The sequence below is a fragment of the Cylas formicarius genome, unplaced genomic scaffold (assembly GCF_029955315.1).
Source record: "Cylas formicarius isolate icCylForm1 unplaced genomic scaffold, icCylForm1.1 PGA_scaffold_6__28_contigs__length_40554024, whole genome shotgun sequence".
In the NCBI taxonomy this organism is placed as follows: domain Eukaryota; kingdom Metazoa; phylum Arthropoda; class Insecta; order Coleoptera; family Brentidae; genus Cylas; species Cylas formicarius.
Window position 1 is genome coordinate 2,281,297 of NW_026844347.1, and position 27,838 is coordinate 2,309,134.

General features: G+C 34.2%; 6 protein-coding genes across 9 annotated transcripts in view; 5 read left to right on the top strand and 1 right to left on the bottom strand.

Annotated features, from left to right (window-relative positions):
• Nucleotides 1–27,838, bottom strand: part of LOC132702830 (regulator of G-protein signaling 11) — a 161,104-nt gene that overhangs the window by 61,753 nt on the left and 71,513 nt on the right. The window lies entirely within an intron of this gene.
• On the top strand, nt 5,813–8,127 carry LOC132703744 (trypsin 3A1-like). The gene is made up of 2 exons (XM_060673184.1): nt 5,813–5,898; nt 7,052–8,127. The coding sequence occupies exons 1-2, from the start codon at nt 5,853–5,855 to the stop codon at nt 7,753–7,755; spliced, it is 750 nt and encodes a 249-aa protein (XP_060529167.1). The 5' UTR covers nt 5,813–5,852; the 3' UTR covers nt 7,756–8,127.
• Nucleotides 14,128–15,037, top strand: LOC132703743 (trypsin-3-like). Its single transcript, XM_060673183.1, has 2 exons — nt 14,128–14,182; nt 14,279–15,037. Exons 1-2 carry the CDS (start codon nt 14,131–14,133, stop codon nt 14,980–14,982), a joined length of 756 nt encoding a protein of 251 aa, XP_060529166.1. The 5' UTR covers nt 14,128–14,130; the 3' UTR covers nt 14,983–15,037.
• LOC132704138 (trypsin-3-like) lies at nt 16,622–18,362 on the top strand. The gene is made up of 2 exons (XM_060673949.1): nt 16,622–16,760; nt 17,254–18,362. Exons 1-2 carry the CDS (start codon nt 16,622–16,624, stop codon nt 17,958–17,960), a joined length of 846 nt encoding a protein of 281 aa, XP_060529932.1. The 3' UTR covers nt 17,961–18,362.
• LOC132704139 (trypsin-3-like) lies at nt 21,294–22,593 on the top strand. Its single transcript, XM_060673950.1, has 2 exons — nt 21,294–21,361; nt 21,875–22,593. Exons 1-2 carry the CDS (start codon nt 21,316–21,318, stop codon nt 22,591–22,593), a joined length of 765 nt encoding a protein of 254 aa, XP_060529933.1. The 5' UTR covers nt 21,294–21,315.
• Nucleotides 23,585–24,682, top strand: LOC132703556 (trypsin 3A1-like). The gene is made up of 2 exons (XM_060672882.1): nt 23,585–23,646; nt 24,069–24,682. Exons 1-2 carry the CDS (start codon nt 23,601–23,603, stop codon nt 24,674–24,676), a joined length of 654 nt encoding a protein of 217 aa, XP_060528865.1. The 5' UTR covers nt 23,585–23,600; the 3' UTR covers nt 24,677–24,682.

Sequence of the window (27,838 nt, forward strand, 5' to 3'; positions counted from 1 at the left end):
CCCACCTAACAAAGTAATTGGGGTTGTATATATGGGTTATTGTAAATTGTAAAAGCCATAATTTAAAGCTACAATTTGAAGAAATATAAACGGCCAATATTTGACTACAATTTTTCACAATGAATGAAAGTAATAAAATTGACACCTATCAAACAGGAAAAGCTAAGACATAATAAAAGAAACTGAAAGTTACTGAAGCCAACGTTAATCAAGAGATTAAAAAATGAATCGCAAATTTAAAGTCACCACGCTTTTTTTTTGAAACCGTTCTTCCTGGTTATGACTAGGCAGAGGAAAGGCTCTCGCTTTTTTAAAAAGTGAAAATCGGATTCCAAACAAATGCTAATGGTATAAATTAAAACGAAAATTATGCCTAGATCAAAAAATGTCTATTAATGCATAGTAACTGTATATCATTTTATTAAGTTTATGTCTTAACCCTAGATACTTCTAAGGGATATTATTAATATATAATGTGCCCTTACCAATTAATTTAACTAATTAATTAAAGTTAATATGTGGTAATACTCAGAATAAACACACTTAACGTTTTTCAAAAAATAAACTAATATATCAGATTCATTATCCTTAAGATCAAATATATTAATTTTTTTTAAATTTAAATCCAGAGAACTTCAAGATGCAATTTTGTTAGTGGATATTGTACTGCTTCTCACAGAATAAAAGATTCTAGATCCTTCGTTGCTCAGTCAGCGTAAATTCGGGTATTACAAGACGCCACATCCAAACGACCAACAGCCATTGGCTCCACGATTTTCCGTTGGTAACAACCTCGGAAGACGGGTATACGCTGGTTCGTTCGTTGAGTAGCCTTAGGTTTCTCTGAAAATTTAATGGGATCGGGGAGTATTTTCATGAAATGCTGCATTTTGCAATTTATTTAGCTAATAGTTATTACATTTAGCTAGGACCAATAGTGGAACAGGCTTATAGTGCAAATAATTAATAAATTTTCCATTCGCTGACGTTTGGTGTTATTTGGTCTACTAAATCACAGTTAAGCATGATGTAATTGTATTGACAATTATTGAGAATAGAATAAACGTATTCATTAGAGACCAACCGTTAAATATATCAATCCCCAGAAGACATCGCGCAAAATCTTCTTATCTCGGGTATTTTTAACGAATTTTCACTTTATCCCAGTATTTCTTGCCTAATAATTATGTATGAAAGACATATTTTTCATTTTCGTCGTCAAAATTTCGCTATAACTCGCCTACAACTAGCCCAAAAATTATAAGTCAAATTTTATTATTTTCCGTGCATTGTTTTGGGTAAGATGTTTATTAGTTATTAAGTACGCGTACATAACATTATCAAAAGACTGATTACTTCGTTGAGAATTACGGAAAATAATTATTACATAATTTAAAATAAATCCTGAAAGTAGTTCACGCAGAGTTCATGAAATTCAAAGAGCGATTTTACCAAAATTGTAATAAGCAATAGAAAATTCAATACAATATTGAATTTTGCGTACAATTCCTTTTATTTTCTGTTTCCAAATTTTTGGGCTGTCTATAACAAATGTTTTGTTAAACAATTTTGTTTCTAAAATTGTCAGCAAGATCGAGACAGAGGTAATAAAATCCAAAAAGAGTTACTAGTTTCTAGGTTGACTCTCCTGGCATAACAACTTTTAATTTTTTTCTTTTTCGAAATGTTCTTATGAAAACGGCACCCATTTTTCCGTGGTCTGAAATAATTTATTTTTAATTCTCAATTAATTATAAGCTTTTAACTAACGAAAGTTACAAACGAATTTTCAACCGCGTCCCAAAATCTTAATCCAGGAGGCAGGATTATTGATGGCGAACTTGTCGACATTTCCCAAGTACCGTATCAGGTGACAATCTTGTTCGAAGGCAAGCAAGTATGCGGAAGGTCTCTTATTTCCTCTACCAAGGTACTTACTGCGAATCATTGTTGGACCGACGAAACAAACAGAAACTTATTGAGTACAGCGTACGAGTAGGTTCTACAGACTGGGATAAGGTGGCCAAAGGTGTACCAGCAGGCGAAGTCTACCTAAACTGACATCGCTGTTATTACGTTGAAATTATGTTGCGCTTGATCTTGTTGTGATTATTATTACCTGTGACATAATTGTGAAAGTATAATGGTTTTATTTTATCTTTCGAATGAAGTTGACGTTGCGTTCGACCAATTACTATTGTAACAAAATCGGGTCACACAGGTTCAATTATTGCATGCTTTGTTAACTTTATTGTGTCTCGCCCCTTTTTTAATTTGTCGCCAATATTAGTAAAAATAGTGATTTAGCTGTTTTTTATTATACTTTGCTTCATTACTTTATGTTTAGTTAGAAATTGATTTCTAGTAGAATTTGAATAAAAAATTATTAATGTTAAACTTTCATTTTGGCGCGGAACAAGGGCAATTGAAAATTTAAATAATGGAATTTGTTTTTTGTAGAAATAGTCCTTTGTATAAATTGTACTATACGTTGTAATATTTGAGATGTAGACATAGATGTAGAAATTTCGAACTAGTTCACTAGTTGCGAACTAGTTGCGTTGATGAAAATTTCAGAGCCCATTTAGGGAAATCAAATTCAATGCAGTTTGTTCCGCATTCCCGTGACGTATCTTACGTATCGTATCCTTTAAAATGCAATTTTCAATGTGTGTGGAATCAAATAATGTTTTGATTTGGAAAACATTTTTTAATTCTGAAACCCAATGATATTGACGATGTGCTTCCAGCACCATTATCTTTTTTAAAGCAATATTCTTTGTACTCCCTAACTATAAAATATTCAGTTGCGCACTGATCAGCATGTCACATTAAAATGCGAGCAATTCGGGGGTTTGCGGTATTTTAGTCACAGGTTATGAGTGGTATGATCTTTTTGGGTAATTTAAAACACTGACTGTATTTTGCCGTTATCACTTCACATATCACTCAATAAATGTATTCCCGATGTTTTGCAATTAGTGATGTTTTGCAATTATGGATGCCATATCTGCGACTTTCTCGATTTCGATGCATAAATATGCAATTGGTAAGCAGCAGCAGTGTTAGTACTTTTTTTTCTCGCAACGTCATCTTGAAGTTTGGTCCTGATAAATACTTCATATATCGAAGAGTTAGCAGTTTTTGTGGAGTTATAAAAGTGCTGTAAATATTTTACAGTCGATCTTAAACATATAACCGAGAAGCCGGGAAATTGTTAATAAAGAGAGGCACCGAAATGGAAACTATGCTTTAATTATTTCTCAGTCCGCCCACGTACATAATTTGAGAGCAAGGTGTGCGGCTTAAATATTCCAGGAGGGATGCGAAATATTTTGCGGCAATAAATTTTCGTGGGCTGTTTTAGGTAGCTGCTAATATGTATACTCAAGACAGAATGTAAAGGCAAAGATAGAACTCAATTGGGATTTTAACGAAATAAATTCTTCATTATTATTGTTGCAATTTATACCCAAAAAGTTCGTGGATATAGAGCTGTTATTTACCTGATTCATTCCTTGATAGTACCTTATGCAATAAGTTCAATGGCAAAGCAAAAATCCATAGTATCAAAAGTAATAGCGATATTAGTGAAAAGGAGAATTAAAAATCATCAAAATAAAACTGTGCATGATATGTTTACGACTCAAGAAAATGTTAAAATATAAGTATAAATCGGAAAGACATTGGAACTACAATAAAATTAATTTACGAAAGGGAGACATAAACCTCCCAAAAAAAGTATTGAATGATCCGCAATGACGATGACACAAAATATGCTTTTCGAATTGTTCACTTCCTTCTATTCCAAAAAGGAAATTTTGATGAAGCTTTGCATAAACGGGGTTATTCCTTTAATAAATATAAATCTGCCATGAATTGCCTGGACTGAAGTTAATAGTGTATTATGCAACAAGTGTGGTAAACGGCATTTTGATTCACGAGTTTATTTTCCACGGCTGTAATAAACGAGTGGCTTAAAAATTTTAAACTTTTTCTACGGCCATAATTTATTGTGTACATTTTTGCCAAACAACACGAATAAATTCACTGTCATGACCGTCACAATTGACATACGTCAAAATTCAAGCCGTGTAGTAATATCTCTGAAAACATCCGATTGCTCACAATCCCGTGCGTTAATATCCCAGAAGTGGCTCCGATCTGTGCGAACGGAAATTGATATGGTAATATGACACTTTCCGCGTGCTAGATCGGTATATAATTAGGTATTTTACAGACATGAATAGAAAATAGTATATTATGCAACAAGTGCGGTAAACGGAACTTGGCTGACGAGTTTATTTGACACGAGCGGAGCGAGTTTTTAATAAACGAGTTACTTAAAAAGTTTACCGAACGTGTTGCATACTATACTTTTTCTACGACCGTTAGTTTTTGGGTACATTTTCGCAAAACAATACGAATACCTTCACCGATGACCTGACCATCAGAATTGACGAAAGTCACAATTCAAGGCGTGGGAAATATCTCCGAAAACATCCGATTGCTCATAAAACCGTGAGGTAAAATCCCGAAAATATCCGAAGTGGCTCGGATCCCGTCAAAAACGAAACTGACGTGGTAAAGTGAAGCTTCCCGCACGCTATATCGGTGTGTAATTAGGTATTTTACAGACGGGAGTAGAAAATACATTTTGCTTCATCTTTTTTAGTGCATTATCCTACACAACTAAATCTATAAAAAAAAGGATACAAATTATTGATTCAGTCATATAGCTATTACAGATATAGTGGCCCTGCCTATGCTGATAATAGAAGAACTTATAAAGCAATTATGAAAAGAAATTTTGGGAAGGTTCATTCAACATGCGCATGCGCGAGAATTAAAGTCTCGCTTTTAACCAATGATCTTGCGGCATTCAATAAACTACATGGCCCCTGACAGATTGTCAATAAGTTTTGATGCAACATATTTACAGAAATATTTTTTCAAAATATGCCTTAACCTACGCCTTATGGTGAGCCATTAAGGCAATAGCAATACATGGTAAATTTGCAATTCCCTTTTAAAAATGTGTCGCGACTGGAGGAAACGGAAGCAAGACGAGCATCGTGACGGTGTGCCTCGGGCATAAAAGTCCCGTTATTATTACTGTTTTCTTTAAAAATTGTAAAGTATAATTTTTTTTAGCCGACGTCCTTGCCACATTCAAAAACCAACATGCCAGTCAATAACTTTTGATGCCGCCTATTTAAGGCATTATATTCTCAAAATATGCATAGATCTCGTTAAATTTTCTAGGAAAACAAGTTGGGTCTGTGGAAACTGCTGTTTAGAAAGAAAATGGGGCGAAATACCGCAAGGTTGGTGAAATGTAGGAAAACCATTACCTTCAGGCAAAAAATATATATCAAATGTCGGGATTCCCAAAAAGTTGAATAGTCGTTTATGGGGTTTTTGCATATTTTATGCTTTATTAGATGACTAGAAATCGGTTCATGTTAGGAAAAAAAAGTTTTATTATTTTTTTAAAGCAAAAATGCTATATTGAGATTTTACCCATGCAAAATTTGTAAAACATTTCATTTTAGTTAACTACAAGCCAAAACAAAGGCAATACTTTTTCTATTTTATATATTTGGAGTTATTAAGCCTTACTTTGAGTATTCAGCATAACTTCTCTCTTCACATTTTATTAATCAGTTATCGTGGAGAATATGTTTCCGGCATTTGTTATGTCCATCTTCAGATATTGCGCAAAACTTTCTTATCTCGAGTATTTGAAACGTTATATTCATTTTATCTTAGTTTTCTTTATCTAATAATTGTACATAAAAGGTGTATTCCAGTCAAAATTTTTCCAAAAATCGTATTAATCTAAAAGAAATATGTTAGCTTTAAGTATAATTTTATTGATTTGTGTGCATTGTTTTGGTAAGATCTTTGTTACTATGTACTACATAAATCAACAAATTATTTGTTATTAGAAATAAATACTACTTTCTTGAAAATACACAATTACAATATATACAATACAATCAATATCCGACTGGTCCTGGATTCTTCAGAGCGCTCTCTGATATGATTTGCATTTAGGTATAGATCAGTATGAGTCAATTTTCTATAGACGGAGTAGCATTATGTTGTCGATGAATAAGAATGTCTAGAAAGGAAATTGATGTTTGATTGTATGGAATTTAAGTGATCCACGAAAGTTTGAAGAGAGATCTAACCGTGCGACCAGAGAACAAAAACATCACCAACATTTTACACAGTTTAAATTTTATCAACATGTTTCCTAAAAATATTGACAGGGAAAAGTGCGGAACCCACACTGTACTTAATATTTGTTCATAATTTTTTTCTACTTGTTCGATAGAACTTAACATTCAATATACCATCAGACCATCATCTTTTCCAAAATCCTTTCCCAATTTATCGCGAATATTTTTATTGAACATGTTCAAAAAATAGTCATCAATAGTCCCATATAAAAAACACTTTACCACACTTTACCACAATCACTTACAGAAACTAATTGGCCCTATGTTAGCCACTGTAGCCACTATAACTTCCACATTTTCAAAATAGATTATCTATTTGTCCTACTCGATCTATGATCGGTTAAAGATAATATTCCTGTCCAAACAGCAATTATTTACAGCATAGCTTGCAGCTGTAGCAAATAATATATCAACGAAACTAAAAGAACAGCAGGGATCAATCCGATTTCGACAAATAATGACATCAGCAGTTCCTGAATATCATCAGCAAACAGGATATCGGATTTTATTCGATAAGGCCAAAATAATTGCATCTAGAACTTGCTTCTCTATCGAAATCATCAAACATCCTGATTACACTATTCTCTTTGACCCTCGGTCATGTATTTCAAACAGCGCTCTGAAGGAGAATGAGAAAATCTAAAACAGTTTTTAATTTTAAAACGATTCCCTTTTATCTTTTTAAATATGTTTTTGCGTTAAATTAAGGAGTTCAAGCTAAAACTAAAAAATGTTTGGTCAAAGACCTTGCTGATTTAGATATATAAATTAAAAACTAATTAAAACTATTAAACACTTTTCAGCCGCGCCACAAAAACAAAATACGTTGCCCAGGATTATTGGAGGCGAACAGGTAGACATTTCTCAAGTACCGTACCAGGTAGCGATTTTACTTGATGGGCAACAAAACTGCGGAGGAACTCTAATTTCACCTACAAAGGTACTGACTGCGCAACATTGTTGGATCGACGGAGCCAGAATATCTGACTACAGCGTGCGGGTAGGTTCTACAGATTGGGAAGATGGTGGCCAAGAAATTGAAATAACCGCTTTCGATATACACGACGCACCGAAAGGAGAAATATTTACAAGCTATGATATCGCTGTTATTACTTTGAAATCAGCAGTAAATGTTTCCAATGCTGTGCCAATCCCGGTGGATGATGCCGATACAGTGCATGTGACAGGAGAAGTTGCAACAGTATCAGGATGGGGGATAACATATGACCCATTTAGTCCAATACCACCCAATGTAACCAGCGATAAATATCCATTAAGTGCAATAAATTCTACCGTCGTATCCTGTGGGGACGGTCTCGACACTATACTCTGTCTTAGCCTAAATGGAACCGGAGCTTGCTATGGTGATTCTGGTGGACCAGCAGTTATTAACGGAAAACTGGCAGGAATTGTTTCAGGTGGCATATGCGCTTCTTATATCTCTCCCGGATTCTTTACCAAAGTTTCGGCATTTAGAGAATGGATAAAGGAGCACGCTGATGTTTAATGTTCTCTCGTAAATTCTGTGAACCATTAAGTATTGAGTTTTTGCAATTCACTTTTTTCTCAACTCCAATTGCTTTTTATATGGTTAGTGTGAAGAAGAATCTATTATCGCGTCTTTTCTGAAATGTGAACATTTATAAAATTATTTTGTGATACCGTAAATCTAAACTTCATTCAAATGTAATATACTTTTTTATATCTGGTCAATTTATTAAATACTAAGACTAATTTCCATTTTTTGTATTTTTTCGGCTGAAAAATCAGCATATTAGGAAACCCTCGGAAAATAGATATTAGGGTAACTGGTAATATTTAGAAAAGGAATATACACACACCAAATAAGTTTTAAAAATTTATCGTAACTTTCGAATCTAGAGTTAGGTGTCTCATTGCTTTATATTATTATTTGTATTTATACCTTTAGTATAAAGTGCATATAACGTATTCTATGCCTATATATAGTGATTGTGAAATGATTGACTTTTTTCTTAAATCTTTGCGCACGCTATTGAAAAAAATAATCAAACGCACTGAATAATGCGTTTTTGAAAAAAACTAATTAAACATATTTATTATCTAAGACAAAAAACTATAACACTATCTAAAACTTAAACAAATACTTTTATTATACTGACTGAATCTAAATGTTTCCTTGCCTGGAAGGCAGCTGTTGCTGACGAAAAGTCACATTCGGTTGCCAACTTGATTAATATATGGCCCAAAAACAAGAAGCTTAATGTGCCCTGTAACCCCAGAAAGCTTGTTGTGGTTTCTACAGTGGTAAATAAGGCACAGAAGTTGTAAACTACCAAAACATTTAACTGAAAATTATATTTTACAATTAAAAAAAATATACTCAAAACGGGACTTTTATACCCCAAGCACACACAAATATTCCCCTATATAGTTATCACCTTAATAGCGCACAAACGAGGCCTAGATCAAGCCACATTTGGAAAAGATATTGATATGTTGTTTTTAATGTTAAATGGACCTCTTCAAAAAAAATTTCGCTTTGCTTTGCTTTATGAGATCGTGTTTTATCGGTATAGGCAGGGCCACTATAGCTCTAGTAGCAATATGTAAGAGACTTAATTGAACATGGAGTCTTGAAGGAAAATAAACGCAACAGACCATATTGACGGAAAACTAAAAATTGGATATTTCCAGAAAATAGTGTAAGAGACGTTGAGTGTGACCCAGGCTTAAATAAATCCAACTGACGTACGTTAAAAATGAAAGAAACTTCCACAGGCTACTGTAATACTATTTACAAAACTGGATTCCTCCTGCGTTGGTTGTTGTTGAAGCGCACTTTCTGATGTTTCGCCAATCATCCTGTTCCGAAAGTCTATAAAAATCTATAAGCAACCTAACAATCAGTCTGTACCTGCTTATATATAAAGGGCGGAACTAAAACAAAAGGCACAAACATTATCTCGGGTGATTGACAGGTATATATTGGTGACAGGTAAAGACCTGAATGGGATTTTGGACAAGTGGTAAATCTGGTTTTAAGGTTATAATCCTTAAGAAATGTTGATATTTTGTCAGTGAGGTTTTGAATGTAAGGAAGGACAACAGCGGCAAGTGTGGAATTGCTTTCGGACTCCAATACTTTTGGAAGGTTGTGTTGAAGTGTATTTTGTGATTTAACGCTTGATATCTCTAATGTGAAAATTATTATAGAGAAGAGCAGATGTAAGGTGTTTCATTTCTGGGTTCAGTGACTCGGGCTGAGATAGTTTTACTGCTGTGTAAACAAGAGAGTTGATAACCCATGATTTTTAGACTGGATGGTGATGTGAATTAAGGTATCGGTCTGTGTGCGCAGTTTCTCATTCTGTTTACATCAACCTACACTTGCCACTGTTGTTCTTATGAAGGGCACGACTATGCTCACTTTACCATTGCAATACACCTCTTTAAAAATGGAACAGATGTGTGGTGTCTAGGAGTCCTGATACCAATGGACTTTTTTGTGGAGAACGTTACACAATAGGGTACACAAAAATACCAATAATTATACAGTGACAGACCCAAGTGAAACAATTTGGGAATATATTAATTAGTTGTGTGTTTTTTACAATGTACAATATAACTTAACTCTTGTGTGAATGTATTCCATTTGCAAATGCAGTTAGTCTAATATCTATTTTGCGCGCTATTCGTAATATGGAGGAAAGTATATGGGTCACTTTATGAGAGATACGCTGTACATATAAAACAAAATTTCCTTATTTCTTCCGTATACAACGAATTTATGCCAAGGTTTGTAACGGATTTGAAAAACATCGATTATTCATAATATGATGGAGATGTAATTGAAGATGTTTCTTCTTTCTTTTAATAACTTCTACATCCCCCGCCCCCCGGGGAGATAGATAGATAGATTTCCAACCAACCAAAAAAAATCGAATTTACTGTGGCTAGTGAACGAGAGATGTCGCGCTTTAATAGCTCAAGTTTTGGTAGCCAGATATCACCTCTAATATGGTTTGGGTATGGTTATATTACACGTCGCGTTACGTTACTTTTTTCCCTCGGAGCGAGATTATTAGGTCACCGAGGTCGCGCAAATATATGTAAATACAGCAACCAGACGCTGTTAATAATATTTACAATTATTACAAAAATTCTTAACCTAAAGAACAATGCCTTAAAGGAGTCGCACTATATTAACTTGTCGAAAGAAAAGATAAAACAATACCAACGATTAAAGATTTAATGACTCTTATTAACCCAAAAAAATGCCCTTCTGGGTAGCCAAATATCGACGTAATAAATATAGCAAAAATGAATACATAAATAAATAATTTGTTTAAAGATTTATAAATATAATTATTATAAGAAATCTTAACCTAAAGAGCAATGCCCTAAAGGAGCCGTAATATATTGGGTTGCCTAATGACGCTCGCCGAAATAAAACAATACCAACGAATATAGATTTAATGGCGCTAATTAACACAAAAAAATGCCCTTCTGGGTAGAAAAATATCGGCTTAATAAATACCGCAGAAATCTCTACATAAATAAATAATTCGCTTAAAGCTTTTATCTGTAACATGAACATATAAATTAAACGAATAACATAAGTATATAACTATATATATAAAAACCATTATAATAAAAATTCTTAACCTAAAGAACAATCCACTAAAGAATAAAAATAAAGAAATACGTACTGGTCACTTGTAGAACTTGTTGTTTTGCCTATATCACTAATTGAAATTTAAGCATACCTTGTTGCACTTTTATCTCCATAACAATGATCTTAAGGTATAAATTCCGAAAACCTTTAGTCAGAGCAAAATGAACGAGCCACCGACCTTTATTTTCGAGATCATAGAGAAGAGAATACCAGAGAAAATGCTGGTGTTTTTTTTGAAACACTTATTTAGGTAAGTCTTTATTTTTATTTTTTATTCAACAATGTGTTTGTACAGAATTTTCTGTACCTGCCGTATTCGCCGAAAAATGAGACCGTGGATCGAAAAGTCCGGTACCTTAGAGTTACGACCGACGACGAAACAGAGATGCAAATCTTTTTTCAAAATATCCGTGAGTTTGCGGATGTGAATTTCTACCCTGGCGTAGATGAAGCAAGCAACGGACCGGAAGTAATGGTGGCGATAGAGGAATCGAATAGAAAACGAATCTTCGTCGGCAGTGGAAACATTCGCGAAAAAAAAAATAAAATTTTGGAGGACCGAATGAAGGAAACACACGACAACGGTGCCTACCAATTTGATTCTCAAAAATAACACCACATTTAAAATAAAAATAAAAAATAAAATTCAACGTAAATTTATTTTTATTTTTTAATCTGCGGTATGCGAACAATTTATACGAATCCGTTATGCTTGTGCAAATTCTCTGTAACAAATAGTGGTTTGTTTACAGTGTTTCTTTCAAAAGGAATATATTTCCTCCTGTTTTCTCCAAAACAAAGTTTAGGATTTTTTCAGTGAGTCAGTCGGAAGAAGACATTACTCTTTGTAAAAAATTGTCTTCCTCGTAATAAGCTACCATACAAGAGGATTTTTACTTCTTACTTTCAACGTATTACACACTAAGTTACATATCACCATTATTGAATCAAATTTCCGAGCCGAGCTGGTAGCAGAACTTGCGAACGCGCAAATATGTTAGCTCATTTAACGAAACATTTAAATGAAACGCCATCTTATCTTTCGATACAATAATAACCGCGATTTGACATATCCGGTCCACATTTTTGATGTATACCTTGGACGGAGCTCTTGGAGAGTATGTGAGCATTTAAAAAATGATTTGCAGCAATTTTGAACTCGTGAAAGAGAGCTATATAAAAAAGAGCTGACAGCGTGGTATCACCCATCATTTGAACATTAGTAAATTGTTTAAGAAAAGTTCGAGTGCTTGGGTGTATTTTATGAATTTGTAATAATACGTTTCTTTTATATATAATAAAAAGACTACTGGCAAGTTCTAGTTTTTTCAACTATATTCCATCAATCATTTCCATTCATTAAAATAAGTAACTACATTCCGGTTCCAAAACAGAAAAGTCCCATATAGCAATTTTCATGTTTCTGCCGCCAAGATAATGTGAAATTTGATTGACTTTGATAGCTACATGAACGGCCCACTTGTACTTCAACTAAAATTACTTTATATATACGCCATTTTTTGCGATGTATATAAACAACCGTACAATATATATTTGTGGGAAAACAGAGAATTTTAGAAAATATCTGACTATGCCACCACATGCGATTAAAAAAATGTGCCCATAATGTTGTTATCCCAATCGGAAATTATTTCCCCTATATAGGTCGTAATTAAAGGCGTAGTAGCATTTAGCAAATTCTCAATTTAAATCATCATCTCACCTCGTTCGGTGAAGCGGGTTGTCCTTGTGGCATTAAAATCCTTATATCTAACAATATACACAGTGTGTGCAGGAAGATTTAAACGATAAAAACGATCGACCCTGTCCTTTTCAATATTTTTGTTCAACATTGAACTACTTAAATGACTATAAATTTATATGTGTTTGATTAAAAGATCGAAAAACTTATAAAGTATGAGGTCGCCACAACTCTGGTTAAATTATATGATATTAGTATGCCACATATTTGTGAAATCATTATGTGGAATATAATATTTCAAATATTAGGTTTTGCGAGAACAAATTAAAAATGGGCTGCCATTTAAATGGCGATTTAATTACAGCTGCTCTTTATTTATTTATTTTATTTATTTACGGTTTACCCAATTTACATAACTTTTATATTCATTAAAGGCAAAGAGAAAGAAAGTATACAACTAGAAACCAGAACAAAATGTAACAATAACAATAAACAGAATTAAGTGGCAGCACTCAAACGGAACACATCAGAACGAAATGAGCGAAGGCTGCCGACAAAAGGATCAAGCTTTAAACAGTTGCACGCTTTCAGCATTCTAGTAAGGGGTGAATAAACTCCATAATTTGCACGTTGGTAAGGTATGCGGAATATTGAGTTAACACAGGTTCTGTAATATGCGTCAAATTGTATGCTATGTAAAAGAGCTGGACAATAATACCAACCATTCAGAATCTTAAAGAGAAAAAATAAATTACACTCAGAGTATCAATATTGAAGGCCTTAGCTATAATACTGTAGTTCATCTGATACCTATTATAGATATTAATACGAGACCATACCACAGATGCATACTCCAGTCTAGAGCAAACCAAAAAGATATAAAGAAGTTTAGGGCAATGTGGAGTAAGCTGGCCGCTATTGCGTACAACAAACCCAAGGACTCGCATCGACATGTTTACTACTTCCGCAAAATGTGTCAGAAAATTTAGTTTAGAATCGAAGCAAACACCCAAGTCTTTAATACTAGTGACGGCCTCGATCTCGATTCCATCAATGCTAAGTTTCTCTGCTAAGTTCTGATGCTGAATCAATATGGTACGATATCCTCTTCCAGGATTTCTAAACATCAAGTAGGACTTTTTGCAAGATACAATCAGTACCATGACGCATCACAAATTCTTCAAACACCAAATTCATGCTTCTATTCTGAACAGGGTCCTGTTTCCCTCTCTTGGTTTGTTAGTTGTTAAGCAGTCCAAAATGCGACACTCTGTAAAATCAACAACATTGATGTTACAAGGCTTATTTTATTTACTGATTAGAAACAATCGACAACAACTAAATTTTACTCATTCATATGAGCAGTGGCGTGCACTTGCGAATTCCCAAATGATCAAGAAAGGGATTTGTGTTTTTTCCTGTCAGCTGTTATCTGGATGTCACTATCTTCATTTATCAGGTACCAGTTTGGTTATATAAACATCTGGATATCATTGATTTTGTCAAAATTAGTTCACAGAGACATGCAAGTGCTAACGCTAGGTTTGTTTCTGGGGACTGTAACCCTTTGCTTAGGTCCGTCTGCATTATTTTTCTCTCTTCACGATAAACATTAATAAAAATATTAAATTACTTTAATAATAACTATTTACTGTTCTTGTCTAATTGCAGGTGCTCCTCCGCGTTACGATGGTATAGGAGGCCGGATCATAAACGGCATAGAAGTGGATATTTCAGAAGTTCCGTATCAAGCAGCAGTGTTGTTTCAAGATCATCAAATCTGCGGTGGTGTTTTGATATCACCTACGGTAGTCCTCACCGCATTGCACTGTTGGGTACCTCCGGAAACAAACCAAAACATTTCCGAATACAGCGTACGTGTCGGTTCAACTCATTGGGAAAAAGGCGGTCAACAAATTTTTGCCGAGTCTGTTGTATACAACATCCCTAAAGGTGAAACTTGGCTGGAAGATGACATCGCCATAATTAAGTTAAAATCGCAAGTTAGCGTTGCCAACGCCATTCCAATTGCACTGGACGAAGCTAATACTGTACACGAGGATGGAGAACTTGTAACATTATCTGGATGGGGAGCCACTCAATTTCCATTAAACGCATCAGCGCCTGTAGATTTTCCGTTAAAAGAAGTAAATCTAACAGTTACAGCTTGCGATGAAGGTTCATCCAATAAGTTCATATGTTTTGCTCAAAATGGATCTGGTCCCTGTTATGGCGATTCAGGTGGTCCAGCTGTGATTAACGGTAAGTTAGTCGGGCTCGCGTCCACCACAGTATGCGGTTCAGACATTTATTCGGCGTATTATACCAGAATAGCAGCGTTTAGAGACTGGATCCGTGAAGAGACTGGTATTTAAGTTATATAATTATTGAAAAGTATACGGTTGTGTTACTCATCATCAATAAAATGTTTGATCAATTGAATGTTCCTCTTATTATGTAAAATTTAATACCACGAGAGACTAGTGCCCCCTTTTCTTACATTTGTTGTTCTAAATCCTATTCTCTTTTTGGGAGGTGTTATTAGGCGGATCTGTGTGAATCTTTTATATGTCAATATGTCAAAGATGGCCTTGGGTATACTTAAAATCTTGAAACCCCGATCTGTTGACCCAAATATGTACCAGGGACCACCCATGCTGGTCGCTTGTGTTGTTTTTCGGGTGTGAAATTATTTCTAGCTAAAGAAGCCTTCTCATTTAAGTTTACTTATAGCACATTATTCAAAAAATGTTCAACAGTGAAATATGCTTACAAGGGCGCACAGGAGTCGTACACAATAATTTTCTGACGATGACAAAACGTAATTTTGTAATATTCCGTATATAAATAAGTTTATTTTAAGGTGCGGTAAACACCAAATTTACGGGATAATATAAGAGTGAGTGGAAAAGATGGATCGACCCGTTAATATCAGATCCTCTGATAATAACAAATACTTTGTCGAATATGCTTATGTGCAATGTTATGTCAGTTTATAGATTTCGTGTAAATTTTGAAAATAAAAGCGACATATTAGCAAAAAAAAATGTTTACCACAACAAATTTTCTTCAAATATATTTAGTTGAATTCACCCTTTGCATACACAATGACTTTTATTTGTCATGGATAGGTTTGCGATTACATATTGAGTGCGCGAACAAAACTTAGGGTGGTTGATCAATCGTTGCCGGAAAATAATGCTAACTATGAATACATAAGGCGTACGCTTAAATCATTTTCAGAGATAGAATATAGAAAACAGAAGTTGTTTGTTGTGCTCTAACTTGCATCTGATAGGAAGTTCAGTAAAAGCATAATAATGGTTTACTAATATTGATTTTTTATTGAGCAAAGAGTGAATCAAGTAATCCTGTCACCAATTAGTTTAAAAACAGAATCGCAAATTCACTCACATATTTGAAATATTACATTTTTTTGTGCAAAGTATTTGTATACGCCTCGTTATACGTTATGTACGTTAATATCCCCTTGACTGTCCAAGAACAATATCTGAAGCTATAAAAATAAGCTGCGGTCTTTGAAGTGGAGCGGACAATCGATTTACGGAAAGTCGAAGTGAAGAAACTTATCTATATTTTGTAAACTTTGGTAAAAACGTAAACTTAAAATGTTATTCGGTAGAGCACTCTAGTATGTCGGGGATTGAAAAGATAAGACATCGGTAATCATCATGCGTGCAATATAAAAATACGCAGGGCTTTGCTGGAAAAAAACGTATCTTTATCGTTGAATAGTTGCAGCATATTATCCTGTAATGCTAGGTAATATGTTGGATAGGACCATCAGTAAATAAATAAAATCATATAATATAATATAATAATAATAATATATGATGTATTGTCTTGCATAGAGAGCATACCGCGCCTCAATACTCGTTCTTAAGGTTACAGCAACAGAAGCATGTAGGTAGCTCTAGCGAAAAAAATAAATAAAAAAGGATTTTGCGCAACTAAGGATCTTAATAATGAATTATCAGATAGGTCAGACATTAGATGCTATTTATTCATCATTGTTATCTTAAGTGTAGGTTTATCATATGTTCGTTAGTAGCAATTGCTATTTCGCTCATTGATGGCGTTATCGTCATGTTAACGCTGGGCATTATCTTCGCTGTTCTGAGTTTTTGTTTGGGTGAGTTTGAAAATTAGTGTAATAGTTGGAATAATAGTTGAGTTTATAATCACTAGCACCTTGTTAAAAAAATAAAAATGTTGTTTTCTAAAATGATTATGATCGATATATTTAATTGTTCTCTCCCTTTCTCCAAACACAATTTCAAAGGGGAAGTCACAGTTACTCCGAGATTTTAAGGGATCGAAAGCGTCTCTTTCTTCGATTCGGTTCGATTGTATCTGTAAATCTTTGTTATACCGGAGTTTTAACCTGTGGATCCTTCAAATTTTTCGTTATCTATATATCTTTTAACAAGTAAATATTACTTAGTGAAATTCTGTATCGATGATAATGATAATAAAGATGTTTGGAAGAAATTCTGTGGAAAAATTAAATCAATATATTTACACTCAATTGTACATGGAGTTTTACACGTTTACATTTTTTTTATTAGTAGATATTTAATAGCAAATATGTAAAGAATACATTATTTAATTTCATCGTTATTCAGCTACTCCATCTACTGATGTCGGAGTTCGAATCGTCAATGGCACGACAGTGGATATTTCGGAGTACCCTTACCAAGTGGCGATTTTATATCAAAGCTCGCCAATTTGTGGTGGAGTTTTGATTTCAGCAAAACATGTCCTAACTGCTTTGCACTGCTGGGTTCTGGACACCAATCAAAATATTTCCGAGTACAGCGTAAGAGCTGGTTCAAACTACTGGGACAAAGGCGGGCAAGAAATTTATGCGGAGTCGGTTGTATATGACGTTCCCCCCGGACAAGGTTATTTAGACTATGACATTGCCATTATTACCCTTAAATTTCCAGTTAATGTCTCTAATGCAATCCCCATTGTCATGGATGAAGCTGATGCGGTACACGATGATGGCGAAGTAGCTACTTTGTCAGGATGGGGTTTAACCCAGTTGGCATTAGACGACGATGACGATGATCCGTATATATTGAGAGCAGTTAATGTTACAGTTATATTCTGTGGCGATACCGGAGTTCTGCGAAACTTTATATGCTTCGCTCAAAATGGGACTGGTCCATGTTACGGCGATTCTGGTGGCCCGGCGGTAATTAATAAAAAATTGGTTGGTCTGACTTCTACGGGAGGGGGAGGAGCCTGTGGGTCATCGATGGCTAGAGCATATTACACAAGAATTTCCACTTTCCGAGAATGGATTCAAGAAATTACAGGTGTCTAAAATAAATACATTTTTGTAATATTTAAATTAAATACCATATAAAATAAGTGCTTATATACATGTGACACCCTATCCGGTTTATTTAATGATTTGTTTGTCAGTAGCAACAGTGAGCAAGCAATTCGCAAGCGAATTTTTTCTCACTTGTTAGCAAGTGTTTACTTTTCTGACGTATGATTTGTACAATGTTTTAAATGAATTTAAAAACTTTTGCTAAATTGATTTTGTTAATAATAGGTAGGTAGGCACCCAGATTATTTTGGTAGCTTTATCAGAGTAAAAATTACAATATCTTTGAATGTGTAAGCCAAAATTATAAACTCTGTTTTAAGTTAGTCAAGCCAACTTGATGAATTTGGCAATATACCGAATGAACATTTTTTTGTTTTCGCTTTTATTTACCCGGTCGTGCTTTATAAGTACAATTTTAGTTTGTGCTTCACCTAATACAAGTACATGTTTAATTGATGTTGGTATTTATTAGTCGCAATAGGAATGTCAATGTAATTAACTTAATTCTAGTCAGTCATAGATATCTCCAGATCTAAGGCTCTAATTATTATTAGTTTTATCAGATTGTTCAGAGCATTTAGAGCATTCAGAGCAGTAAAAATAAGTTGAATACAAAAGTTCTATTTTAAAAAGGTTATTTTCATATTCTAATACTTTATTTAAAACTCTATTAGCAAAATTTATAACCACATTAAATGAAATAAATTTCATTGCATTCATCGTTTTTCGCCATTCCCTGAAATAACTGTTTATGACTTATTTGCCCATCGAAAGGTAACAATAATAATTAGATATTCTATATTACTCTATATTACAGTAATTACCAATACCAATACCAATTACAGGCAATAATTTATTAGCGGACTGGCATAAGCGCAACAGAAAAACTCCAAATTTTCGGCTTATATAAACCTATTTACCTTGCCATAATTTAGGTGATATTTAGCATAAAATTAAAAATAGTTTTATATGTAAATATAAAAGTTTTGACTGTTCAATTAACTTTCAAAGAATGTATTGGTTAAGTCTTAAACTCCAGGTTTGCAGAAGGTTGATTACAACATTTTATCATAGTCCATATTTCTGTACAATTTCTATGTTTCTAGAATATTACGATCAAACTGAAGATGCCAACTTGGTTGGCGAAACGCGCGTCAAGTACGTAAAATTGAGTTTCGGTTTGTGGTAAAACGCGTTATTGTGTGTTAGAATATTACAGGTTAAACAATTTTCCATGTGTCGTATAATGTTGAAGACTAATGTAGGATATTCAGATTTACCTGCGTTATAGAATTATAATAACGTTTTATATTACCGGGGTATATTATAAATCATTGCCTAAATAGAATATAGAGGACAGATAGTGTTCGGTTTCCAATCTAAATTATAAATTTAGTTTTAGCATTAATTACATAATTTTTCATTGTAGATTTATTTTACTATTTAGGGAAATATCAAGAGGAACAAATAGACAGTGTTTTACTACTAAAAACGAACTTGGAGTTGCTGTTAAAGAAAAGTAAATAATCCGAACGATAAAAAACCTTCCTTAGCAGTGAACCTAAAGATCATTGCGTAAATAGATAAATTTTAAGAAAGTTGTTTGCGAAATAGATGGAAGGAAAGAGTGAGGCTCATAGACTGAAAAGCTGAAAGCTTTACTATACTATACTATAGCGATTCATAGAAAAGTAATAGGTCTTATGTACAAAATTGCGCTATTGCAAACAGAAATGTTTTAAGGAAGTAATTGTTGGCGGAGACTATAATTAAATCCTGCTTTTGCGGATCAAACCTGGACGACAAAACACGATAGATATTGTTGTAATGACTGGTCGAGGAAAACTCAGCAATACTTAATCAGAGTTCTTCTTCCTTTATCAGAGGTGGTCGCCACTAATCACTTATCCACACAACTTTCTGCAATATTACTATAAAACCAAGAGACGATCGAGAAAGAAATAAACACAGGGTAATATAATAAATCCCATTGAAACGGACTCCCAAAGCGAATAATCGGAATATCGGTGGACTTAAAAAAACTGCAAAAACAAAAATAGCAGTGACCAGGAAAAATAAATATATCGACAGGTAGAAAAAGGAATCTCTTGGTAAACAGAAAAAAGATATGACCTTCTCGGAACCTTAACTAACAAAGTTGTTAGGGTTGTACGTATGGGTTGTAAATTAGAAAAGCCGAATTGAAAAATTGTAAACCGCCAATATTTGACAACTGCAAATTTTCCCAACGAATGAAAGTAATAAAATTGGCGCCTATCAAATAGCAAAAGCCAAAACAAAATATAGATACTGAAAGTTACTGAAACCAACGTTATTTAAGAGATTGAAAAATGAGTTTCAAATTTAAAGTCTACATTAACTCGATTTTTTGAAGCCGTTCTTACGCGTTGTGAGCACGCAGAGGCACGATTCGCGCTTTTTTAAAGGTGAAAATCGGATTCCAAACAAACGCTATGGTGTAAGTAAAACGAAATATGCCTAGATCAAAAAATAACTCCTAGCATAGTACCTGTATATTATTTTATTAAGTTTATGCCTTAACCCTAGTGACTTATTAGATCCATTATCAAAGTTTGATGTATCCTTACCAATAATAAACCCACTCAATGTTTTTATAACAATAAACCAATATATCATATTCAGTAATCTTCAGATCAAATATATTAATTAAATCCAGAGAACTTCACGATGCACTTTTGTTAGTGGATACTGTCGTTTCTCAAAGAATAAAATGATGATAAAATATTTCATCCAAGAATGTTGCGAACCCTGTACAGTTGCCTAATTAACTAGATTCTTCGTTGCCGGACAAGAGCTCGTTCAGCGTAAATTAGGGTATTTCAAGACGCTATATCCTATATATTGGTAACAACCGCGGAAGGCGGCGTACCCGATGATTGGTTGAGTAGCCAATAAGTAATAAATCTTCCAGAGTAAATTTCCGACATTTGTTATGTGAATCTTCAAGTAAGATCACGCAAAACTTGCTTATCTTGAGTGCTTTCATTTTATCCCAGGCTTCTCATAATTATGTATAAAATAGATACTCGTTTAGTGTTATTTGGTTTGAACTAAATCAAGTTGAGTTAAGATAGCAGAATTGGATTGAGAATTATTGAAAATAAAATAAATGTATTCATTGGAGACCGATCAACCGCTGAGTTACGTTAATCCGCAAAGTACAAATTTTCTTATCTCGAGTATTTTTAACAAATTTCCATTTTATCATAGGGTTTCTTATCTAATAATTTATATATAAAAGACATATTTTTCATTTTCAACTTCAAAATTTCGCCATAAGTCGCCTACAACTATTCCAAAAATGTTAAATTTAATTATAATTTTATTATTTTCTGTGCATAGTTTTGGTAAGCTATTTATTAGTTCTACATCCGCGCATATAATATTATCAAAAAGACTGACAGTACCTTTGAGAATTAAGCGAAACAATTATTATATAATTTAAAATAAAGCCTGAAAGTAGATTCACGCAGAGTTCATGAAAAAGGGGCGATTTTGACAAATTTGTAATGGACAATAGAAAATTCAATACAATACTTAATTTTGCTTACAATTTCTTTTTATTTTCTGCTTTAAAAATTTAGGCTATCTATAACAAATGATTTGTTAAACACTTCTGTTTTTAAAATTGTCGGCAAGATCGATACAGAGGTAATAATTGTCAAAAATATTTACTAGTTTCTACGTTGGCTCTCATGACAGAGGAACTTTTAATTTTTTACTTTTTCGAAATGTTCCTGTGTAAACAGCACCCATTTTTCAGTAGTCTGGAATAACTTATTTTTAATTATACAATTAATAATAAACTTTTAACTTCCATTAGATAAAAAAACTAACCAAACTTACTAACGAATTTCCAGTCGCGCCCCGAAATCTTAATCCAGGAAGCAGGATTATTGATGGAGAACTTGTCGACATTTCTCAAGTACCGTATCAGGTAGCAATCTTGTTCGAAGGCAAGCAAGTATGCGGAGGGTCTCTTATTTCCACTACAAAGGTACTTACTGCGAATCATTGTTGGACCGACGAAACAAACAGAAACTTATCTGAGTACAGCGTAAGAGTAGGTTCTACAGACTGGGAAAAAGGTGGCCAAGAAATATATGCAAGCGCTGTCGATTTATACGACGTACCAGAAGGCGAAGTCTACCTAAACTATGACATCGCTGTTATTACTTTGAAATCAGCGGTAAATGTTTCCAATGCGATTCCTATCCAGCTTGATGACGCTGATAGGGTATACGTTGACGGCGAAGTAGTGACGATATCAGGATGGGGGTTACCATTTTCACCATTCGAACCAATCCCACCCAATGTAACTATTGGTAAATATCCACTAAGTGTAATAAATTCGACCGTCGTTTCCTGTGGAGATAGCTCAGATTCTCCAGATACCATACTGTGTATTCGTCAAAATGGAGGCGGAATATGCTACGGTGACTCTGGTGGGCCGGCGGTTATTAACGGAAAACTAGCTGGTATTGTTTCAAGTGGAATATGCGGTTCGGAGAAATATCCTGGAGCCTATACCAAGATTTCTGCTTTTAGGGAATGGATTCGGCAACATGCGGGAGTTTAGATGTATGTAGTAAAGTTCTTGTTACTATAATTTTGTTTTTTTAATTGAAGATTGTCACAGATCGATAGGTAGAACTTCTTAGATGTTATCGGATATGCAAGGAGAATTCGGAGAGCATATACAGACGTAACTTGTTCAATTTTCAGCTCTGTTAAAGATTATCTCGTTTATTAAATAAGTTGCCAGTTTGCGATTTGCGTAACTCTATCTTACTTTTTTGTGAAACGAAGGCTGCATCTAACTTATTGCTTTGGATTGTGGTATATGGGGTAAAATTAAAAATTTAACATTTTCAGGCACATTCTAGGTTTTCTTTGCTATTGGCACGCTATTGTAATGATAAAAATAGATATTGGATTTTCGTTTTGATACAGAACAAGATAACGCAGTGAATTATTTTTTCACAAGTAAAAGTAAAATAGATTTTATACCAAATTCGTTAAAAGTTGCAATGTTACCCAGCAAAATAATATTTCATAACAGATATAGTTATATATAGAACTAATGAGAACATAACAATTTATTGATTATTATAGCGACCGCAGTTTATCCCTGTGGGTATATGTCTAGCACACCACGCAAAAATAACTAGCTAATTACAAGATATGTGATATGAAATGACGTTTTGGAAATTTTTCGATTTAATTTGTTGCTTATTTCGTTAAGATAATTTGAAAATTCTTCAAATGCTCATCATTCTTGGAAATACCTTTTAACTGGAAAATATCATGCAAAAACAACAACATAACAACCTGACATTTTTAACTTGGTGTCACTCAAAAATAAAATCATTCGCATCAACGAATCGATCGCCGTATAGTCAAAAACATGTTTTATGGCATTTGGCATCATAATCTTCCAGTAAGATCGCGCGACAGTTTATCTTCACTATCTGGGATCCAATATTTCCATTTTATCATAAAATCTACTTATCGGATAATTATATATAAAAGACATACTTTGCAGATTCAATGTCAGAACGTAAGTTGCTTAAAACTCACCGAAAAATGTTGGGTTTAATTATAATTCTATTGTTTTCCGTGCATTGCTTTGGTAAGATTGCGTTTGTAGTTACTAAGTACCAGACAAATTAAAAATAAAAAAACATTGGAAAATGCATAACTAACAATTAATTATTGAAAATAAATCTAAGAAAACACAAGGCTTCTTTCCGTTTTCAATTTTCTGGATAACTTTAATTTGAACTGTTCTTATGAAAGCATACCTGGTCTACGCAAACATGCCATTTCTAGTTTAGGAATTAAGAGTTAAGATTTACATTATTGAAAAAACGATCTTATCTGAATATCTCATTACATCTGCCTCTGGAAATCAATTCGGCTTCACATAAAGAAAATGGAATAAAAATCAATCGATCAATCAACCAACAATGTTTTCGAAAAAAACTTTTCATTTCCATTCAATTTATTAATATCATGATAAAAAAACTAACGAAGCAATGAACAAATTTTCAGCGGCGCCCCAAAATCTTAATCCGGGAACCAGGATTATTGGGGGCGAACTTGTGGACATTTCAAAAGTACCATACCAAGTGGCAATTTTATTCCAAGGCAAGCAAGTATGCGGAGGATCTCTTATTTCTTCTACGAAGGTACTTACGGCGAATCATTGTTGGACCGAAGAAACAAACGGAAACTTATCTGAGTACAGCGTAAGAGTAGGTTCTACAGACTGGGAAAAAGGTGGCCAAGAAATTTATGCTAGCGCTGTCGACTTATATGACATTCCAAAAGGAGAAGTCTATCTAAACTATGACATCGCTATTATTACACTAAAATCAGCAGTAAATGTGTCAAATGCTATATCAATTCAGGTGGATGATGCCGATACAGTGCATTTAGCAGGAGAAGTGGCAACAGTATCAGGCTGGGGAGTGACATATTCACCATCCGGCCAAATACCATCCAATGTAACCAGCGATAAATATCCATTCCTCCTCCTCCTAAGTGCCGTCTCTGCTGAAGTTGGCGACCATTGTGGCATACATTTCTCTGTTCTGGGCTTGATGTATGAGGGCATTTCCATCGGTGTGGGTCCAGTCCCGGATATTTCTCAGCCATGATTTCTTCTTTCGGCCTATGTTCCGTCTACCCTCTATCTTCCCTTCCAATATCAGCTGAAGCTGTTCGTGCATGATGGCGTGTGGCGCATGATGTGTCCGAGGTAAGCGGTTTTACGTATTTTAAGGAGCGTGTACAAGTGTGCTCGTGTATTCATTTTACGTAGCACCGTGTCGTTAGTTGTGTGGCTTGTCCAACTGACCCGAAGCATACGTCGATAAAGCCACATCTCGAATGCGTTGAGTTTCTTGATGTCGTCTTGCTTAAGTGTCCATGTCTCACAGCCATAAAGCAATAGAGCCCATACGTAGCATTTAAGTGCTCTTAGTCTGAGAGTTATTGATAGTCTCGGATGACATAGCACTTTACGCATATTTAGAAATCCAGTTCTGGCGATTTCTATTCTTCTTCTTATTTCTTTTGAGTGGTCCAGTTGGTTGTTGACTTCTCTGCCCAGGTAGATGTAGTGTTGCACCGTTTGAAGTCTGAGACCATTTATCATAATGTTGGTTATGTGCCCCTGTGAGGATCTGTCAAATACCATGGTCTTGGTCTTAGCGGTATTGATTTCCAGGCCCATTCTTGAGCTTTCTTCATTTAGGATGCTCATCAAAGTTTGCAGTTGTTCTTCCGAATCTGCTATCACCACGGTGTCGTCGGCGTACCTTATGTTGTTGATAATGTTCCCATTTATTTTAGCTCCTTCGGGGCAGGTCTGTAATGATGCTTTCATTATAGACTCCGCGTACACGTTGAATAGGAGTGGGGACAGTATGCATCCTTGTCTTACCCCTCTTTCTATATTTACGTATTCGGTGTTTCCAGTCTCCGTTCGTACGCAGCCCTTATGGTCCCAGTACATGTTGCATTGAGTGCAATAAATTCTACTGTCGTATCCTGTGGGGACGGTGCCGATACTTTACTCCGTCTTAGCCTAAATGGAACCGGAGCCTGTTATGGTGATTCTGGTGGACCAGCGGTTATTAACGGCAAACTGACTGGAATAGTTTCCGCAGGCATATGTGCTTCATATATTTACCCCGGTTACTTTACCAGAGTTTCAGTTTTTAGAGAATGGATAAAGGAACACGCTGGTGTTTAAATCTTTTGAGTAATATTTACAGTGTATTGTATCTACATTCATTAAATATTTATTGTTTAAACGTTTTTCGGATTTCCAAGCACAAGTGAAAAAAATGATATATTCTAGCGATATAAACTTTCATGTTAAAGATATATGGTTGATTTTGATTTCTTTTTATTCTACGGTGCGTCCCTGTTCTTTAAGCTGAATATTTTTTCATCTTCAACCTAATGGTTAGACGATGAATAGGAGTTTCATCCTTTTCTAAACCCGACAACTATCATGATGTAAAGGGTCAGATTTTTAAATGAAAGTAGCAAATCTGTTATAGATTGGAAAAAAAGTTGGAATATTATCTTGCACAATAATACTTTATAATAGTTATAGTATACAGTGAAGGGCTAAAATATAGAAAAAATCATTTGAAAATCAGGTATTTTTTGTAGTAAATAGAAAATATACAAAATAGGTCAAAAAGTAGATGTTAATTTCAAGTTCCTTTTTTTAATAGGTCCCCATTTTTTTTAAATGCATTATCGAATTCTCCGTCAAATTTCACGCATAATTCATTTGGCATACCTATTTCTTATTTTTTATGAGCAAAATAACAAAAAAGAGAAATTTAATTTTAAAATAAACTGGTCAGTATCTAGTACCAGTAAAATTCTTAAATTTAAAATTACATTTCTCTCAGTAACCGAAGTAAATAAAACTCAGAGAATTGAAATTCAAATTTTTATTGGATATGGAGACAAATCGAAAAAAAAATGGAAATAGGAAAAATGAAGCATTTTAAGAAGTTCATTAATAACCCAAATTTTCTATTGCATATAACATGACTAAAGAGTAGCTCGTCCCAAGGGGAACAACTGGAGGAAAAAGATAGCGAATCCACAATACACGGTGAAATTGCTATGAGATTTTAAACATATTACAAAAAAGAAAAATTGAAATGGCTATCAAAGTTTATGTTTAAGTTTAAAAAAACGAGCGATTAACGCTAACGTTCTCATTCGGCAACCTCGCTGCGCATCAACGTCGCACCCGCGCGCCAGGCTCCCCAGTCGCCGTCTTGCTAGGGCAACTTGCAGAAGCTATTTCAAAAACCTCCCGAATTAAGACGCAAATTTGTTCGGTTTGTACAAGTGTGCAAATAAAAATCGTTCAAAAAGAAAAGCAGTTCATTTTCATCGAAGGATTCTCTCAATTGCGTTCCCGCACGCACAGTTTAATTTTATCATTCGGAACGCAAATTTTCTGCAAGTAATTTGGATTTTAATAATTTGGTATAGGTGTAGATATCCCTAATTGTTTTATTTTATCTGACGAGAAACTATGTAGCTTGGTTAAGTTATTCTTTAGGCAGTTTTCTTGGATATATGATTACTGCAAGGTCCGTTAGACGCAAAAATGCAAAACTGCTAATCTTTATAATCGTAACGAAGCAGTGAAGTGCGCAGAGAAAATATTTGTTTTGGATTTTAGAATTGCTTTAATCTGTACATGTTCTTAAATCGTATCTAACTACTTATAAATCTTTTTTTTTATCTGAAAATCAAAATATAAGAAGTCGGATTATTTTATTGTGATTAACAGAAATGAGTCTCGGGCGATTCCAAAAAGCTCTCGACGAGCTAAATGCTTGCAATGCATTGCAATGTGTTAGCAATGAATAACATTTGCGAATGAACGATTCTCATCTAATTTTTCAACTGGTAACAACTAATGTGGCAAGTTCAGGTAGTTGAATATCCGAAATATTGAAAATTAGACTTTCTTCTACTGCCCATCATAAACTACCCAATTATGTACTGACCAGATGTATGTCCCAAGTGTTACTTTAAAATGTCCTCTTAGTTAAACACTGTAGTGAGCCACTTTGGACTTTTCCTGTAATTTGGCCGCTCCTTCCCTGCCTTAGTTTTAGACCTTTTTTACTTCTAGATTTTTTATATTATTTAAAATGTGTGCTGTTTCTTATCTTTGGATAGATTTAAAAGGTACTTCTTTTAATATTTTATATTGTTATCCACTCCAACCTGTTTTTTAGACTTTGTATTACTTGAAAATAAAATCATTT

Bases quoted from the DNA above. Each gene is read 5' to 3' on its own strand.
- LOC132703744 (XM_060673184.1), top strand. From the start codon at position 5,853: ATGTTAGCTTTAAGTATAATTTTATTGATTTGTGTGCATTGTTTTG. The intron at 5,899-7,051 runs GTAAGATCTTTG...AACACTTTTCAG, and splicing joins GATTTGTGTGCATTGTTTTG to CCGCGCCACAAAAACAAAAT.
- LOC132703743 (XM_060673183.1), top strand. From the start codon at position 14,131: ATGCAAGTGCTAACGCTAGGTTTGTTTCTGGGGACTGTAACCCTTTGC. The intron at 14,183-14,278 runs GTCCGTCTGCAT...GTCTAATTGCAG, and splicing joins GACTGTAACCCTTTGCTTAG to GTGCTCCTCCGCGTTACGAT.
- LOC132704138 (XM_060673949.1), top strand. From the start codon at position 16,622: ATGCTATTTATTCATCATTGTTATCTTAAGTGTAGGTTTATCATATGT. The intron at 16,761-17,253 runs GTGAGTTTGAAA...ATCGTTATTCAG, and splicing joins TGTTCTGAGTTTTTGTTTGG to CTACTCCATCTACTGATGTC.
- LOC132704139 (XM_060673950.1), top strand. From the start codon at position 21,316: ATGTTAAATTTAATTATAATTTTATTATTTTCTGTGCATAGTTTTG. The intron at 21,362-21,874 runs GTAAGCTATTTA...ACGAATTTCCAG, and splicing joins ATTTTCTGTGCATAGTTTTG to TCGCGCCCCGAAATCTTAAT.
- LOC132703556 (XM_060672882.1), top strand. From the start codon at position 23,601: ATGTTGGGTTTAATTATAATTCTATTGTTTTCCGTGCATTGCTTTG. The intron at 23,647-24,068 runs GTAAGATTGCGT...ACAAATTTTCAG, and splicing joins GTTTTCCGTGCATTGCTTTG to CGGCGCCCCAAAATCTTAAT.